At 41.5% G+C, this 1,547-nt stretch overlaps 1 protein-coding gene across 1 annotated transcript in view; it reads left to right on the forward strand.

The window, feature by feature from the left end:
- Positions 1-1,547, forward strand: part of LOC107104468 (unconventional myosin-Ig-like) — an 83,096-nt gene that overhangs the window by 19,835 nt on the left and 61,714 nt on the right. Inside the window, exons 5-7 of the mRNA XM_015404464.1 lie at positions 723-776; positions 855-950; positions 1,037-1,153. Of these exons, the coding sequence (XP_015259950.1) occupies positions 723-776; positions 855-950; positions 1,037-1,153 (267 nt within the window). The remainder of the gene's footprint in view (positions 1-722; positions 777-854; positions 951-1,036; positions 1,154-1,547) is intronic.

Genomic DNA, 1,547 nt, shown 5'->3' on the forward strand with positions numbered 1-1,547 from the left:
TGAAGCCGCCATGTTCTTTAGACTGAACTGTGGCGCTTCTCGTTGCGTCACACCTCAACCCGCCTCAAAGCCAACGCTGATTGGACGACGGAGAGTCTCTAGACTGATTAGCGAGTGAAACCTTGAAAGCTCGCCAGATCAGGATGGTCTCACGAGGCTACAGGTATGGGGCATTGCAAACTTGGAAATGAAATCCAGTGGATTGTGGATGACTGAGAATCTTCACCAGCAAATATTCAAAAGCTACATTTTTTTTTCAGTGAAATTCATATATTTTATCCGCTTATTTAGACGTTCTCCTCTGGGCAGGACTGGTTTAGGTATTGGACCATTTGGTTTCTGGAAGGAACTTATGATGGGTGTCGACCTTCTGACCCAAACTGTTCCCCTCTGATGATGTTCAGGAACAACAGAAACCAGCACGACTGCGGCACGTTGTGGGCTGGAAACTTCTAGATGAACAGACAAGAAAGATGCTGCTGCTCTTAAATCGAGGGCTCCTGTCATTACGTCATTACATTAGTGTGTTTATAAACATCTAATCGTTGGAAAAGTCTATTTAAAATCATTGAAATCCCCAAAAATCTGTTTCCGGAATGAAAGGATCCAAACTTCCTGGGTCTAAAAGTGTGAAATTATTTAAAAAAGCCTCGTTTCGCAGGCTGGCTGCATAACTTTGTGATTTCCTGAAGCTCTGCTCTTTCTTTTTTCGTGTCATTAAGTCCAGGGTGGTCCAGCAGCAGGGAGGGGAGAGGAACTTCCACTCTTTCTACCAGGTAAACTTCCTGCATTCACCTCCTCTGATCTTGGCTGCAGAGGGAATCAGACTGAAGATGTTTGCCGTGTTTCCACAGCTGCTGCGCGGAGGCACTGAGGAGACCCTGAAGTCATTTCACCTGGAGAACAACCCTGCACTCTACACCTACACCAGAGAGGGCGCTGCAGCTGCTGTGAGTTTTCTATCTGTCATAATAAGAAAGAATCGTGGATAAAGCAGCGTTTAAGGTCCACCTTTGAGCTTTTTTCACTTTTTCAGACAACCAACAACGACCGATCGAACCACAAAGCGGTGATGAGTGCCCTTGATGTGATCGGCTTCTCAAAAGAAGAAATCAACTCCATCTACCAGATCCTGGCGGCCATTTTGCTCTTGGTAATTCTTCCTTTGCCTTTGGAAATATATACCCTCATATTTCTGTCATCTAGTTTCTATGGAAGAGGATTAGGGCCAGTGGAAAAAAAAAAGTTAACTGATTTATAAATTTTATTTCAGTTTCGTATTGGAAAAAAGTCAGAGTTCTGAGAAAAAAGTCAGAATTCTGACTTTTTTCTCAGAATTCTGACTTTAATCTCAGAATTTTTACTTTTTTATTGTCAGAATTCAGTCAGAATTCAGTCAGAATTCTGACTTTTTTTCTCAGAATTCTGACTTTAATCTCAGAATTTTTACTTTTTTATTGTCAGAATTCAGTCAGAATTCAGTCAGAATTCTGACTTTTTTTCTCAGAATTCTGACTTTAATCTCAAAATTCTGACTTTTTTTCTCA

Source organism: Cyprinodon variegatus, unplaced genomic scaffold, assembly GCF_000732505.1.
Source record: "Cyprinodon variegatus isolate N-32 unplaced genomic scaffold, C_variegatus-1.0 Scaffold1755, whole genome shotgun sequence".
Taxonomy (NCBI): domain Eukaryota; kingdom Metazoa; phylum Chordata; class Actinopteri; order Cyprinodontiformes; family Cyprinodontidae; genus Cyprinodon; species Cyprinodon variegatus.